Below are 13,704 nucleotides of genomic sequence, written 5' to 3'. Positions count from 1 at the left end.
AGAGGAAATCTCTTTGTTATTCTGGGCTCCGGAGAGGCCAGTACAAGTACAGATTTAAGATGCCCATGAAGGCAGGACTGTGTCTGAATTGCTCACGACTGTGTCCAGGAGCCTAGGATAGAGCCTGGCACATAGTAAGTTGCTCAATAAGTGTTTGTAGGAAAGAAGGATGGCAGAGAGGAGGGAAGGAGAGGAGGAAGACAGGGAGGAAGGCCCTGATATCTCAACCTACATCCCCAGGGACATGAAAGCGGCTCCCAACTACCAGTCCTAGGAGGGCCTTCAAAGTGGGATGTAAACCAGGTGGCGCTGATTCCCTGCCCAGTGGTACCCTAAAGGTACACTCTGTTTATGCCAGGAGAGCCCTTTATGTGCCCTCCTGCCTCCACCCCCAAACTAGACATCCAGCTGTCAGCTCCTGCCCACCTGGTCAGCGCAGCAGCACAGGGAGCCAGGAGAGGCCCTGGTACGGGGCCCCCATGTGAGCCCCTGGGAAGACAGGGCCACATGAGAGGCTGGCTGTGTTCTGGGGCAAGCTGCTGTTTCTGCCACACAAGACAGCAGCTGCATTGCCCATCATTGAGCTTAAATGCCAGCGTTTGGTTGGATGACTAGGAGCAGAAGAGAGGGCAGTGATCAGAATGAGCAAGGTTATAATTAGCCCTGCTGCCGAGCTGCGCAGTGACACGCAGTCTGCCCTACTCCAGGCTGCGGGAGGGGGCTTTCCCGCTCCCCTCTGCTCCTATTGATAGAAGCCAAAGGTGCATCTCCCTGTCCTGACTCCATCCTCAGGGAACTGGGGCTGCTCCAAGCTTCCCGAGTGCTAGCGACAGTCTGCCATGTGTGCATGTGTGTGAATGGGTGGTATGAGGTGGGGGGGCGGTGTGTGTGCATGTGTGTGTGTGTGCCTGTGTGCATGTGTGTATGAGAAACGTGCTGCTGCCAGGAGCTAGACTCTCCATTTCCCATCCTACCAAGGACACAGCTCATCACAGCAACCCCTCTGCCCACCCCAGCCCACTCGGGCGTTCCTCCAGCACTAGCCCAGATCTGCCTTCTTTCATTCTCTGGGTATAAGAAGGAACAGAAATTTCTTCTCTGTTTCATGGAGAGTCTTCATCTTCACCATTATTCTTAACAGATAATTTTGGGGCCCCGACTCTGCCATGTACTGCGCCTACCACTGAAGGGCTGCCTGGCGCAGCCAGAGCCTGGGCCAGAGCAGGACCAGGAACTGGGCCCACAGGCCTTGGGGAAATCACTGCACTTTCGGAGGCTCGGTTTCCTCATTGGTTCTCAGTTTCCTCATGGGCATTCTAAAATTTTACCTGGAATCTAATTTACAGAGGTATGGCTGAGTGACAGCACAGGGAAGCCAGTGCCATTGGGAAGAGTTTAACGTGATGCACAATATCCCTAGAAACCAGATTCTCGGCCTGCCATGTGGGATGCAGGGGGAAGCAGCAGGCTTGGGTAACGAGGCAGAATCAGGGGCGAGGGAAAGCCCAGGCCACAGCCCTGTTGGGGATCCCACAGGAAACTCAAGGCAGGGCAGATTAAACAGCCTAGGGGGCCGGGCACGGTGGCTCTCGCCTGTAATCCTAGCACTTCGGGAGGCCGAGGTGGGCCAATCATGAGGTCAGGAGATCGAGACCAACCTGGCTAACACAGTGAAACCCTGTCTCTACTAAAAATACACAAAATTAGCCAGGCGTGGTGGCAGGCGGCTGTAGTCCCAGCTACTCAGGAGGCTGAGGCAGGAGGATGGCGTGAACCTGGGAGGCGGAGATGGCAGTGAGCGGAGATCGCGCCACTGCACTCCAGCCTAGGCGACAGAGCGAGACTCCATCTCAAAAAAAAAAAAGAATAAAGCAACCTAGGGTTGGTTGGCTAGTCTCAATCATCCTGGCAGGCTTTAGGCCACAGGGGTGATCTCTAGTTGTCTCTCTGGTACCTGAGATAATTTGAGACAAAGGAAATATTGGCTTGATGTGTGTGTGAGTTGGAGAAACAGGGTGGCTGGCTTGCATTTGAGAGGCATCCTTCCAAGTCAGTCACTTTCTGTCTTCAGGAATTAACTAGCTCTGGGACGGGAAGTCTCTCTGTGGGTCTGCGAGGCTCCGAAGTGCCAGCATACCATGAATGGAGAAAATAGAAAAATATAGTCACCATAGGTGTCTCTGTGATGAATGGATGCCAAATACACAAATACAGAATCTAAGAAAACACATAGGGTTAACAAAGGTTGCAGAGATTAAGGTTGAAAGTTGAGGCCCTCCGTATAAGTTGGCTGTCTTTCTTCTAGCACAGTAATTGGCATTAAGTGGTCTTACGTATCTGGGAAAAGATGAGCCAGGGGCAAGGGCCTCAGACACCCATGGGCATCATGCCCCATACCCCAGCTGGATGCCCACAAGACTCACAGCTGTCTCCTGAGTCTGTGGCCTCATCGGCTCCAGGAGTACCAGGCTACAGGACCTAAGCTAATCTCCCCCTCCTGCTGTTCATCCATTATGTTGCTTTATCCCCAGGTGGTAGGTGAGTGGAAATTCAGCAGGATTCACTGTGACATCTTCGTCACTCTGGACGTCATGATGTGCACGGCGAGCATTCTGAACTTGTGTGCCATCAGCATCGACAGGTGAGCCCAGCCAGGGTGGAAGAGGTTGCTCTGGCCACTCACCATTCCCTCTGCCCCAGCTTTTCTCAAAGCCAGTCTGTGTCTGGTGTCTGTGGTGCTGTGCAGCTGGCTGTGTGCATGTGGGTCCGTGTGTTTGTGTGTATGGGCGTGCATGTGTGTATGTTTGGCTAGGAGAGCACATGCTCCCTAAAGAGAAGCCATCTATGGGCAGTGGTGCTGCCAAGCATACTCAGACAGCGACTGGTATAAAAGGGAAAGACTGTGATTCTGATGGAAGCCCTAGCTCTATCACATCTTACTCATGTGACCTTGGGCAGATCATGGACATTTTCGGAGCTCTCAGTTCCATTTTCTAGAAACCTACACTGATGACACCTGCGGCCCAGAGCTACAGTATCTGGTTATGCATTTTATGTCCTTGGCATATAGCCAAGAGTCCCAGGCCATGCACACCTTGCTAAGCCGCATCCTTGGAGCCTTCCACTAATTTGCACAGATATGACCCTACCTCCCTCACAGCATTCTTGGAAGATGAAATAAGTTAATGAATGAGAAGTGCTGGGTAAACAAATGTGATGAAGGATTGTAAACAAATGACATTGTTAATTCCTACTAAGGCTTAAATCTTGCTCTGAGGGGCCTGGCTAACAATTTATCAACAAACATTTCCACCTTTCATGGGCTCAGCACAAGTGCAGTGGGTGCAGTTTCAAAGGTGCAAATATCCACGCCATGGTTCTTTGAAAAGCCTGAAATCCGAGTGGGGCTATTTAGAATAACAGATATGAGCCAAGAGTAAACAATAGCTCACCAGTAATTAAGTGTTTGGGCTTTGCCAACTGTCCTCGCCATCTTTGTTTGGGGACAGGAGGGAGGGTTGAGTTAGCATCTCAGGCAAGCTTCATAGAGGTGTGTCAACTTTTTAGCCCCAAGGAGTGAGGGTGCCTCTGGTGTGTGCATGTTGTGGAGTGAGGGGTCCCTGGGCCTGCACCTCAGATTCAGGGTCCCCCACCCTTGCAGGTACACAGCTGTGGCCATGCCCATGCTGTACAATACGCGCTACAGCTCCAAGCGCCGGGTCACCGTCATGATCGCCATCGTCTGGGTCCTGTCCTTCACCATCTCCTGTCCACTCCTGTTCGGACTCAACAACGCAGGTACATTCTGCTTTTGTTTGCCTGGGGCTCGGCTGGCCCTGGGCCCCTGCTCTCTCAAAGGGCCCTGAGGGAGCAGAGTCCCTGGCACAGATATGGGTGGAGGACCAATGGGGGCCTATTGCCACCCTGGACTGAGTCCAGGCTACGTGTCCTGGGCCAAGCCCAATTCAAGAATTGTCCTAGGTTGGCAGAGGGGAAACTGTGGTCCAGGACACAGCGGAGTTCAATGAGGTGTGGGGATAATGGTTCAGGGGGATGACTGGGAATTTTCAACTTTGGTTATTAAGTTGAAGAGGCAAGACATGCTTCACAAACTGCATGTGTATGTATGTACACACGCACACGGGATGGGGGAGGCTTGCTGGGCTTCCATCTGCCCCTGACAATGGTATTTTTGTAATGAAGTTGCAGCCCTCAGGGCCCGCTAAACCCAGGCCAGGCCTGAGTCACCTGGAGCAGGAAAGCTAGAAGCGAATAGGAGGTGAGCTGACCGCGTGCCCATTTCTGTGGGAGGCAGAGTTAGGAGTGTCTCAGACAGAGAGAACAAAAAGCCCCCGACAGCGTGGAACTTCCTCTCATCAGGGAGGCAAGAACGATGGCAGGTGTGCACCTCTGGAGATCGTAACAACATAGGATACAGTGAAGCCTTGAAAATGTGTGGTTCAGTATCTATTATAAGCATCACAGGAATTCTAAGTGGGAATAGCGCTAAACATACTTGGATTAATGCAGGAAGGCTCTGAGATAGAGGACAGGCCTGTGGTAGACCTGGAGTGCACACAAACATATGAAACACAGGAACACAAGTGAGTTCAACAAACAGAGCCAAGTTATCTTGCTGCAAGCATTAAAAGGTGGCCGACCTCTCCCAAGACACAGGTCAGACTAAGATGATGGTTTGCTCTTTTAAAAGTTTTTTTGTGTCATTCCTTCTGGATACTCCAGCTTCACTTTTTATGCCCAGACATGGCAAAACTAATGACCAAGTAATGAGGGAATAGTAATGGAAAGACTTGGGAGCAGTCCATCATCATAGCTTAGGTTTTTGCTCACAACATGTTTTTAATACTCTGGTTTCTGCTGTGCATTTATATGTATCTAAGATGACCAGGCAACCTTAAACATCTAGTCGCATTCATATTCTCTGTAAAATCGCTCCTCAGTTCTGGAAGGACATGAATGGGTTCTTGTGGAATTATGACCCAGTGGGCCCGCTGACTCCCTGCCCGCCTGGGCTCTCCCTCCCCCAGACCAGAATGAGTGCATCATTGCCAACCCGGCCTTCGTGGTCTACTCCTCCATCGTCTCCTTCTACGTGCCCTTCATCGTCACCCTGCTGGTCTACATCAAGATCTACATTGTCCTCCGCAGACGCCGCAAGCGAGTCAACACGAAGCGCAGCAGCCGAGCCTTCAGGTCCCACCTGAGGGCTCCACTAAAGGTCTCAAGACACCCCCCCACCAACTCCAAGTGTCCCCACCTAACCATTACCAAGAGGGTTCATCCTATGCTCAGGTGGGGGCTTGGGACACCTCAGCAAGGGTTAGGTCTAGGCTAAAGGAACTCCCAGGAGCTGGGGAAGGGCAGATTTTGAAGGCATGGACCTCAGCGGAGCAAATCTGAGTCTCCAGGAGAGGGAGGCAGGGTCCATGACACTCAACAACAGGGAGAAGTCTTTGGTTGGAGATCTTTGTGACTGAAGGTGGCAACTCTTGCTTGGTACCCCCGTGGGCTCCTCTCTTCCTCTTTTCTGGTTTCTCTGTCTCATTTTAGCGCCCTCTGACTCCTCCATCCTCTTTCCTTTACCTTCCGTACTCTCTGTCCTCCCCTCCAAACACACATCCCTTTTCCTGACTTTCTCTCCACTATGCCTCTCCTCTGCTGCTCTTTCATTTTCCCCCTGATGTCTTGTGAATTCTCCCCTTCACTCAGTCCTTCACAAGGAAGACAGTGTGTGGGCACAGAAGGAACAAGAGCTCTTGGGTTAGACACATCGGGTTCAGATCCTGTCACTGCCACTTTTTTTGCTGAGTGACCTTAGGCAAGTTGCTTAACTTCTCTGAGCCTGTTTCCTCATCCGTTAAATGGGAATCAAAATACCAGCCCCACAGGGTGGTCTTGAGGATTCCATGTGAGAAGGGATGTGAGTGTGCCTAGCACAGTGCCAGGCCCTTAGCAGGTGCTCCGTAAAAAACAAGGTCCTTGTGTCCCTCGTCCTACCTACCACTGTTTGTCTCATTCCAGCCTTCTCCTTTGCCCCAGCTGCCTCCTCTGGCCCCCACCCTACTGATCTCTGAGCCCTTCTGCCCAGTCTGAGTTCCATGGACTGCTGCACTTTGGGTTTCTCTCCCCCGCCATCCCCACCACCTTGTGTGACCCATGTGCTGGCTCACTCCACAGGGCAACTGTACTCACCCCGAGGACATGAAACTCTGCACCGTTATCATGAAGTCTAATGGGAGTTTCCCAGTGAACAGGCGGAGAGTGGTAAGTGCTCAGGCCAGGGACCCAGAGCCAGGTCTTTCTGTCCCTAAGGAAGCCCACTGGCCATGGTTCTGAGACCTCAGAAGCTGCCAATGGGAGAAGCACCCCCAGAAACCCCCACCTTGCTTCAGCTGAAGGCAGACTCACTGTGCACACCTCCAAGCAGGCATGGAGTGAGACACCTTGGTTGTGCAAGGCATGGATGTGTACAAGAAAACAGTTGGCCATACCAACATAATAAAAATGATAAGAATGGCTATTCGCATTTCTCAAACATCTACCATATCCCTATTATCTCATCAAATCCTCACCTCGACCCCGGGAGGTAAGTCTCTTTGATCGAACCGATCTTCAGTTGACAGAAGAGGAAACAGGCTCAGAGAGATTAGGCAACTCACCCATCTCAAGAGTTGGTGACACTAAGCCCAGACCTGTGTGACTCTGAAATCCACACCTGTGTTCTTTCCACTGACATGAGCTGCCTTATGGATGGGCAGGTTCTGGGGGAGGACGGAATAGAGCAACTGCAGGGACTGGTGGTGCAGCAGTCTGTGTACATAGAGCCCTCAGGTGCAGAAGCACAGCAGACCCCCGCCTCTGCCAGGTGGTAGCTGTACCAGGATGCAAGCAGCAGGCATTCCATCCTCCAGAGGGATGGAGAACAGGGCCAGAGAACCCACAGAGGGCCGCATACAAAATCCAGGTCAGGTGTCCTGCCTTCACCTGCACTGCAAGGACAGGACTCTAAGAAGCTGTTTATGAGGCAGATGCCAAAACAGAGCCTCAGAGTCAGGACCAAGGCAGCAGCCCAGTTATGCCACCTGGGCACATAGTGAAGCTGCACCTCAGAAGTTCAGACTAACACCTCCAAGGCCTCAAACAGGAGAACCTACAGAAGAACCCAGGAGGTCATGAGTGGATCCATGCCAGGGCCCTCTAGGTCACCCCGGCAGGGAAGATGTGAGGCCCCGGGGGTCAGCCCTTTGGCACCTGGATCAGTCTATCCAGAAGAATATGGAGCCCATGTGTGTGTGCAGGTGCAGATACCCATGAAGTGGGGGCACTGGGCCCCTTGTTTGACAGGGAGAACAGGGGTGGCTGCCCTCTTTGCAGTTGGAACATGAGTTTCTGGAGGCAGGGTCAAACATCATCAGCTCTTGGCCCCAGCAGCCAGTGCGGCACCTGGCACTTTGCTAACAGTAAGTGTTGCTCAGGCCATAAGAGATAAGTCCCTGGTACTCAGCCCCGGCAGAACAGAGGTTGGGTATTATGGCTGCATGAGGATTGCCATGGGAAAAAGGACAGGGTCAATCCTGCCAGGGCTGCCATGGGTCCTGGGTCCCATGCCTCAGTGACATCCTTGCTTCCCTGGCAGGGTGACCCTGTGGTGTCTGCAGGAGTCTTCAGAGGGGGAAAGGGAGGGGCCAGTGAGATGGGAGGCTGATGCCTGGAAACTGGTCCGGCTTTACCCAGAGCCCTCTGCCTCTGGTGCAGGAGGCTGCCCGGCGAGCCCAGGAGCTGGAGATGGAGATGCTCTCCAGCACCAGCCCACCCGAGAGGACCCGGTACAGCCCCATCCCGCCCAGCCACCACCAGCTGACTCTCCCCGACCCGTCCCACCACGGTCTCCACAGCACTCCTGACAGCCCTGCCAAACCAGAGAAGAACGGGCATGCCAAAAACCACCCCAAGATTGCCAAGATCTTTGAGATCCAGACCATGCCCAATGGCAAAACCCGGACCTCCCTCAAGACCATGAGCCGTAGGAAGCTCTCCCAGCAGAAGGAGAAGAAAGCCACTCAGATGCTCGCCATTGTTCTCGGTGAGTCGGCCCTGGCTGCTGGCCACAGTCCCGTCTGCGAAAGGTCCCATTCCCTGCCATGTCCTTCCTAACCATGGCTGCAGGATCATGGGGCTAGCGTTTCCTCAGGCACAGGCCAAGCCCATTGACATACAGACAGCCCTATTAGGTATGTTCTGTACTTGTGCTCACTTTACAGATGGGCAAACAGAGGTTTAGAATGGTTATAAAACCTGACCAAGAGGACCGGCGGTTTGAACTCAGGCAGTCTGACTCCAGAGTCTGGGAATTTGATCAGTCTATTATGCTGGCACCAGAACTTCATGTGTCTGTGTGCCCAGGAAAGTCACTTTCTCTCTCTAGACTCCCCATCTGTAGAGTAGGTTACTTCTCAGGGTTGTCGTGACAATCCGTTGGTGAAAGCATTTTCTAAGCTACAAAGCACTATCCATATGTAACTGTCATTATTATGGTTTTTATTACTATTGCTCTTGTTGAGGAATTGGGAAATTCAGTTCACTTCCCTCAAGCAAGATTCCATGGGACCAGAGCTGTGAAAAATAAAAGGGATGTTGGGGAGTGGCCCCCAATCTAAATGAAAAGCAGCCCTGTCCACAAAGCAGGATTTTTCAACAGAAGTCTAGAAAACCACGTGGTAAAGGTCAAAACCCAAAAGGTGGACTGATATGGGTGGCTGGGAAAAGGAGGGACCCCTGTGACTCTGTCTTCCAGGAAGCACCTGAATCCCCTTTGACTGCCTGATGATCTTGGGGCATGAGTGGGGCAGCTGTTACCTCCCTTCTATTATGAATGATGGCACTTGTTTCCGTGGGACCACTCATGATCATGGGACTGGGATGTGGTAGGCTGGGATTGGAGCCAGACCCTCTGCTGCAGTCCACAGGGGCTCGGCCCTGTGGCCCTACTCTTCCCAGACACCGTTCAGTCTCCAGGGACGCCTTCTGTGCCTGTAGGGCATTCCATGTACACACTGCTTCCAGGCTGAATGTCACACCTGCGCAGGAGGTCCTGGAAAAAGTGCACCTGAGTTAGGTGAGCAGAGCAGGTAGGCGGCCGCCCTGGGTGAGAGGGCGTGGTTCGAGGCAGGGATGAGCAAGTGTGTACCCACCAAGACTAGGGAAATTGGGAGAAGGCTGGAGCAAGATCACTTGGGGACCTGGATAGACCGGAGTTCAGCTCTCAGCTTCGCTGCTCAAGAGTGAGCGACCTTGGGTATATTGCAGAGTTGTTGGGAGCGTTTTTCTTACGTACCTCATGAGGATGCTATAAGAACTAAGTGACATTGGTCTATAGCCCTCAAAGATGACCTGGAAGTAGAGCAGATATTTCCATTTCTACTGGCTAACCTGGGTCAGGATGGTAACCTTTTGGATTTATTGTTAAACCATGTACCCTTTCCTAAGAGGTGGGAAAGGGACAAGTGAGGAAAGTGAGGCTGAAGGAGCTGAAGGGATCCTTCACTGCAAATGGGTGTCAGAGGCAGGTCTAGGATCCAAGACCAGGACTCCTCCTACAGTGCTGCTGTGGCTATAGCCCGCCGTCTTGGCATAAGTGCCCGCGCACACTGGGTGCGGCTGTTCCCAGCCGTGCCTCCCTGGCCCTGGGGACCAGCCTGACCATGCCCTCTCCCCCAGGCGTGTTCATCATCTGCTGGCTGCCCTTCTTCATCACACACATCCTGAACATACACTGTGACTGCAACATCCCGCCTGTCCTGTACAGCGCCTTCACGTGGCTGGGCTATGTCAACAGCGCCGTGAACCCCATCATCTACACCACCTTCAACATTGAGTTCCGCAAGGCCTTCCTGAAGATCCTCCACTGCTGACTCTGCTGCCCGCCCGCACAGCAGCCTGCTTCCCGCCTCCCTGCCCAGGCCGGCCGGCCTCACCCCTGCGAACCGTGGGCAGGAAGGCCCGGGTGGACCAGTCTCCTCTTCACCCCAGCAGGCCCTGCAGTGTTCGCTTGGCTCCATGCCCCTCACTGCCCGCACACCCTCACTCTGCCAGGGCAGTGCTAGTGAGCTGGGCATGGTACCAGCCCTGGGGCTGGGCCTCCCAGCTCAGGGGCAGCTCATAGAGTCCCCCTTCCCACCTCCAGGCCCCCTATCCTTGGCACCAAAGATGCAGCCGCCTTCCTTGACCTTCCTCTGGGGCTCTGGGGTTGCTGGAGCCAGAGTCAGGGCCCAGAGGCTCAGTTTTCTCTGTGGGGCTTGGCGTGGAGCAGGCGGTAGGGGGAGATGAACAGTTCACACCCTGCAAGGCCCACAGGAGGGAAGCAAGCTCTCTCGCCGAGGAGCCAGGCAACTTCAGTCCTGGGAGACCCATGTAAATACCAGACAGCAGGATGGACCCCAGAGATTGCCAAGCCAAAAACCTTAGCTCCCTCCCACACCCCAATGTGGACCTCTACTTTCCTGGCGAGTCCGGACCCGCCTCATCCCGTTACAGCTCCCCAAGTGGTTTCCACATGCTCTGAGAAGAGGAACCCTCATCTTGAAGGGCCCAGGAGGGTCTATGGGGAGAGGAACTCCTTGCCCTAGCCCGCCCTGCTGCCTTCTGACGGCCCTGCAATGCATCCCTTCTCACAGCACTTACTGGCCAACCTGGGGCCTGGCGGGGAGGTCAGGCCCTGGAACTCTATCTGGGCCTGGGCTAGGGGATGTCAGAGGTTCTTTGAGGGGCTGCCTCTGCCACACTCGGACGCAAAACCACTTTCCTTTTCTATTCCTTCTGGCCTTTTCTCTCTCCTGTTTCCCTTCCCTTCCACTGCCTCTGCCTTAGAGGAGCCCATGGCTAAGAGGCTGCTGAAAACCATTTGGCCTGGCCTGGTCCTGCCCTGAGGAAGGAGGGGAAGCTGCAGCTTGGGAGAGCCCCTGGGCCCCAGACTCTGTAACATCACTATCCATGCACCAAACTAATAAAACTTTGACGAGTCACCTTCCAGGACCCCTGGGTAGAAGGGAGCAACGCCACTTCCATGCTTGGCATTCAAGTGTAGCGAGACCCCTGTGTCTGCAGGGTCTAAATCAAGGGAAGCCAGGTCGCCCCCACTGCTCCACCTCCCCTGTTGCAGCTCCTGCTTCCTCTGAAGGACCCATTCTTTGCCCTGTCACCCACCAGGGAAGAGAAGGCTCTGTGGAAAAGTGGCCTTGGATGTACTGGCATTGCCTGTGTCTGCCTGTGTCCCTTGCCCTGTCTTCTGTCCCGTGTCAGGATCCCCTTCCTCTAGGGCAGGCTGGGAGAAGCAGGGAAGGCCCTGACCACTGCGGCCTGGACAGTTCTCCCTCCTCTCAGCCTCCAGGCGGGTCCCTAGCTCCAAGTCTTCTGGGGCCACAACTTGGTACTGCCCTGACAACAGAAACTTGACTTTCTACAAATGAAGTGTAAATCAACCCAGTGAGGGAGGAATATTCTTACCACCTTGAGAATAACTGCAGTGATGACAAACAAGGTGCTGGCACCCACGGGCTCAGGCTCTGGGGAGCTGTCAGGGCGTAATTTGCATGCTAAATACAATATTTTTAGCACCAAAGTTTGGAGCACTTAACTTGCCCTGAACAGTTAATTATGGACTTTGATCTTCTCCCTGAACCTAAAGGTAGTGCTAAGCCCTGGGTGAGGCTCCTATCCCCAGGAGCACCCTGATTCTGGAAGGTGAGCAAAACAGGTCCCTCGTCTAACTCAGGGAGACCAATGACTCAGTGACCATCTCCTGGGGAAAGCATCAGGTCCCCAAGGGGGCTAGAAGCCCCAGGGACCCAACCCATCCCCATTGCACACATACCATGCTCAAATTCTGTGAAAGATCTTGACCCAGATGGATGCTTAAAAGTACATCCCACGATTAGGAATCTTATGAGGGTATACAAGCTTATCAGATGTGAGGATTGGAAGAGATGACAAAGAGAAGCAGAAGAAAGAAGGAAGGGAGGGAGGGAGAAAGGGAGGGAGGGAAGGGAGACCCAGAGCAGAGTGAGAAGAGCATTGACAGGGAGCAGAGGGGAAGAGGGCAGGGCAGGGGCGGGAGGCGGGGCAGAGGAAAGTTGCCCACAGTTGTCACGAGGCTTCATGTCTTTCTGCCAGACAGCAGATTGACAGCTAGAGTGGGTAGGGGGAGGGCTGGGCTCCACCCTCTCTCCCCTCTCAGCACTTCAGGGGCAAAGAAATGGGAGGAGTAGGACCCGACACGACACGGGAACACAAGGTGGAAGGGGGTGGCCCAGGCTCTGACTCTCTCCAGAGAGGTCCTGACGATGGTCTCTTGCTCTTGACGACAGGGTGGAAAGGAAGCCTCCGGTTTTCACTCCTCTTTGCCTTTCCCTAGGTTTCTGTCTGTGCCTGTGCCGCTCTGTAGAGTGCCTTTTAATCAAAGGATCCTTCATTTGCCTTTACAGCAGATAGAGTCTGCACCCTTGCCCCCTGCCCTGCCCTTTCCTAGAGCACAGCCCAGGATCACCACCTAAGGGCCAGGCACAGTGGGGCGCTTCACATGTCATCTTAGATGGGAACCGAAATCACACAGTCACAAAGGAGCAGACCCAGAGGTGACTGCAAGTCTTCAAGGCTTCAGGCCCTCATTCTTCCTCCTGAAGGACTCTCAGATGGCCCTGGGCTGGGGAAGGGTCCTGGGAATTAGAAGATGAGTTGTTCAACAGGCTAAGAAATTGCATTGCTTCATCCACCCATCTGCTGTCTTCCTCAGGGAATACTTATTGAGCAATTCTTGTGCTTCAGGCCCTGGGTGAGGTGCTGGGATTAAAACAGTCAAGAATGGTCACCGGCCCTGCCTTCGTGAGTTCAGTTTAGTGGGATCACAACAATGTAAGACTCCGTTTCCCCCAAGGCAGAGCCCAGGGAGGGCAGACAAAGCACAGGCACACGCTGTGCACTTCCAAGGCACCCTTCTACTAGACGACGTGTGACACAGCAGCCTTGGTGTGCCTTGGCCTTGAACAATGAGGTAGGGCACCAGTGGGGGCAGGAAGACTCACAGCATGGACCACTACTTCCTGCGTGGCTGGGGCAGGAGGCCCTGAAAGGAGCAGCTGCAGATCCTGCTTTCCAGGTGGTCTCAGCATAGGCACAGCCAGTTGCCTGCAACTAGGAACACTGAGGCCTGGCCTGCTTTGGGGGCATTTCCAGCATCCCCTCCTATCTGGAATCCCTTCCCAAAACATCCCTGTCCCCAGGGACTGCATAGCTCCTTTTACCTGGTGGCCCAACCCTCTCTGTGTCCCACTGGCTCACTGTCCTCTTGGGTCCCAGGACCTGGGCTCAGTGTGCTACCTCTGCACAGGGCCCTGTCTGCGGGCTTTGCCCTCCCTGATGGCATGTTCTTCTCCTAACAGCCTGGAGTGAGGGGCATTCTTATCATCTCCACTTACAGAACAGAAACCTCTCATACAGAAAGGGTGGTTTCCCTTTCAGGGTAGATCCTCTGAGTCTACATCTTATATTGTCCATTCCAGCCCAGGCTTCTGACCAGACTGAGTGCAGCTGAAAGACGCTAGGATGGTCAGAAGATTTTTTTTAAAAGACAAAGAATACCTGTTTTGGACCAGACCTGTAGGGTAACAGCCTGGGGTGCATGTCAACAGA

The 13,704-nt window shown here is 53.6% G+C and overlaps 1 protein-coding gene across 12 annotated transcripts in view; it reads left to right on the top strand.

Annotated features, from left to right (window-relative positions):
• The window catches only part of LOC105493586 (dopamine receptor D2), a 239,580-nt gene extending 228,533 nt beyond the window's left edge, over window positions 1-11,047 (top strand). For 10 of the 12 annotated variants that reach the window (XM_071075589.1, XM_071075590.1, XM_071075586.1 and 7 more), the window contains 6 exons: window positions 2,532-2,641; window positions 3,662-3,798; window positions 5,049-5,239; window positions 6,199-6,285; window positions 7,777-8,104; window positions 9,739-11,047. In XM_071075589.1, the coding sequence (XP_070931690.1) occupies window positions 2,532-2,641; window positions 3,662-3,798; window positions 5,049-5,239; window positions 6,199-6,285; window positions 7,777-8,104; window positions 9,739-9,932 (1,047 nt within the window). In that variant the 3' untranslated portion in view covers window positions 9,933-11,047. The remainder of the gene's footprint in view (window positions 1-2,531; window positions 2,642-3,661; window positions 3,799-5,048; window positions 5,240-6,198; window positions 6,286-7,776; window positions 8,105-9,738) is intronic. The other 2 variants (XM_071075595.1, XM_011761340.2) reach the window with 1 other exon arrangement.
• The last annotated feature ends 2,657 nt before the right edge of the window (window positions 11,048-13,704 follow it).

Source organism: Macaca nemestrina, chromosome 12 (assembly GCF_043159975.1).
Source record: "Macaca nemestrina isolate mMacNem1 chromosome 12, mMacNem.hap1, whole genome shotgun sequence".
NCBI classification, from domain to species: Eukaryota; Metazoa; Chordata; class Mammalia; order Primates; family Cercopithecidae; genus Macaca; species Macaca nemestrina.
This window is presented reverse-complemented; position numbering and strand designations above follow the sequence as displayed.